This window comes from Echinops telfairi, unplaced genomic scaffold, assembly GCF_000313985.2.
Source record: "Echinops telfairi isolate 266 unplaced genomic scaffold, ASM31398v2 ScPeMD7_41;HRSCAF=154, whole genome shotgun sequence".
NCBI lineage: Eukaryota > Metazoa > Chordata > Mammalia > Afrosoricida > Tenrecidae > Echinops > Echinops telfairi.
The window spans coordinates 3096263-3098254 of NW_022103939.1; the positions used below are offsets into that span (position 1 = coordinate 3096263).

General features: G+C 38.4%; 1 protein-coding gene across 1 annotated transcript; it reads right to left on the minus strand.

Annotated features, from left to right (window-relative positions):
- Window positions 1-497: 497 nt before the first annotated feature.
- LOC101642743 (olfactory receptor 51A7) lies at window positions 498-1445 on the minus strand. Its single transcript, XM_004717475.2, has one exon. It carries the CDS (start codon window positions 1434-1436, stop codon window positions 498-500), a length of 939 nt encoding a protein of 312 aa, XP_004717532.1. The 5' UTR covers window positions 1437-1445.
- Between the last annotated feature and the right edge of the window lie 547 nt (window positions 1446-1992).

Genomic DNA, 1992 nt, shown 5'->3' on the forward strand with positions numbered 1-1992 from the left:
TTGTTCTAGGTATTCCAAAATCGGTTCCACTTATATCATCCAAAATGATCTCTCAAGTTTCAGCAAATTACACCATCTATTCCAGCCAGAGTAATATCCCCAGTAGGTTCCATGTATTCATATATCTCTGAGTTCATCGTCTCCGCTAATTTACTTTTCCCAGGTAGCATAGCAATTATGTATTGTTACAGAATATTAATAAATACTACTTGAATCTATTTTACCCATTGTTTATTAAAAAGCCAACAGCTTCTTTATATGTTTTGTTCAAACTCCCTGTAAGTATTTATTAAATGTTAATGAGGCATATGTCTACTGATTATTTCTACTTTTCTGTTGAATATTGTACCCCAGCTTTCTTATTAATTAAGGCTGCACAACGTCTCACTGACTCATCCATTCCAGTACTTCATTGGACAGTGATTCCCATGACAATGGGTCCATAGTAGACAGCAATACTTACTGGTTGATAATGTTTCCCCTTAATGGTCAAGTTCTTATCTCCCACATATGTTCAGCCACTTCCCCAAGACCTTCTCCCGGATTTGCCGGGTTTTTACACAATACACAATAGGGTTCATCACGGGTGGCACTAACAAGAAGACATCGGCAATAAGGATCATAACGAGGGGGCTTTTGTGCTTGGCAAAGCGATGCATGGCAGACAGGGTGATGATGGGCACATAGAAGATAAGTACAGCACAAAAGTGAGACACACACGTGTTGAGGGCTTTGAGTCTTTCTTCCAGAGAGCCAATATTCATTACAGTCCTCAAGATCAGAACATACGACACAAAAATCAAAGTTAAGTCCAGCATAGTACAGAGTGCAACAAAGAAGCCATAAACCACATTGATCTTGTTGTCAGAGCAGGCCAGCTTCATGGTGTCCTGATGAAAGCAATATGAGTGAGAAAGGACATGCTTCTGGCAGTATTTCAGTCTCCTTAGAATGAAGGGGAATGGCAGCACTAAGAGGACGCTCCTGAAGGCCATGGCGAGGCCCATTTTATAAACCCGATCGCTAGTGAGGACAGAGCTGTATCTTAGGGGATTATGAATGGCAAGAAACCGATCCAAAGACATAATTAGAAGAACTGAAGATTCCATGACAGTGAACCCATGAATAAAGAACTCTTGAGCAAAACAAGCATTGTGTGAGATTCCCATCACATTGAACAAGAAGACCCTCAGCATGGTAGGAAGAGAAGAGAAGGACAAGCCCAAGTCGGAGAGAGCCAACATGGCCAGGAAATAATACATGGGCTCATGGAGGGAGGATTCAGTCTTTATGACAAAGAGAATTGTGCAGTTGCCTAGGATGGCAACCATGTACATGAGGCAGATGGGGATGGAGATCCAGATGTGGGCGTGCTCCAATTCTGGAATCCCAATCAGAAGAAAAATCTGGACCTCAGAATTATTGAAAATAGACATAATGAGTAGGAGGATGGTCTCTTTATCCAGATTTGAAACCATGTAAACAGAAGGTAGTTACACTTTTGCGTAAAACCCAGTGTTATGAGATTAAGTGAGTCTTTCATATATTCTTCTACAACATATGTTTGACATAATATGGAGTTTGAAAATTTATCAAAAGCCTTTTAACATGTTCATGCCCTTCAGCATAGTTTTCCAACATTTCATCCAATAAGTAATATACGTCAACATATTTGTTATGATTGAATCAATGAGGGGATACCAATAGTATTTTCCACTTTATTTTTAGTATGATCTTCAGCATCCAATATGTTCACTTCACAAGACCTATGAATTTCATAGATAAGGGATTGAAAATGAGATTTTAAAGAAATTATCATGGGTAACACTTATTAAACATAATGACAGAGAATACGTATTTAAACTTATTAATTACTTCAACTTTTAATATTAACCCATGTGTGTTGAATTGAAGTCTCCTCCATAAAGTTTTCAATCCTAAATTTTCAGAAATAGATAGTTAAGCCTTTCTTGAGAGACATTGCATCGTGAA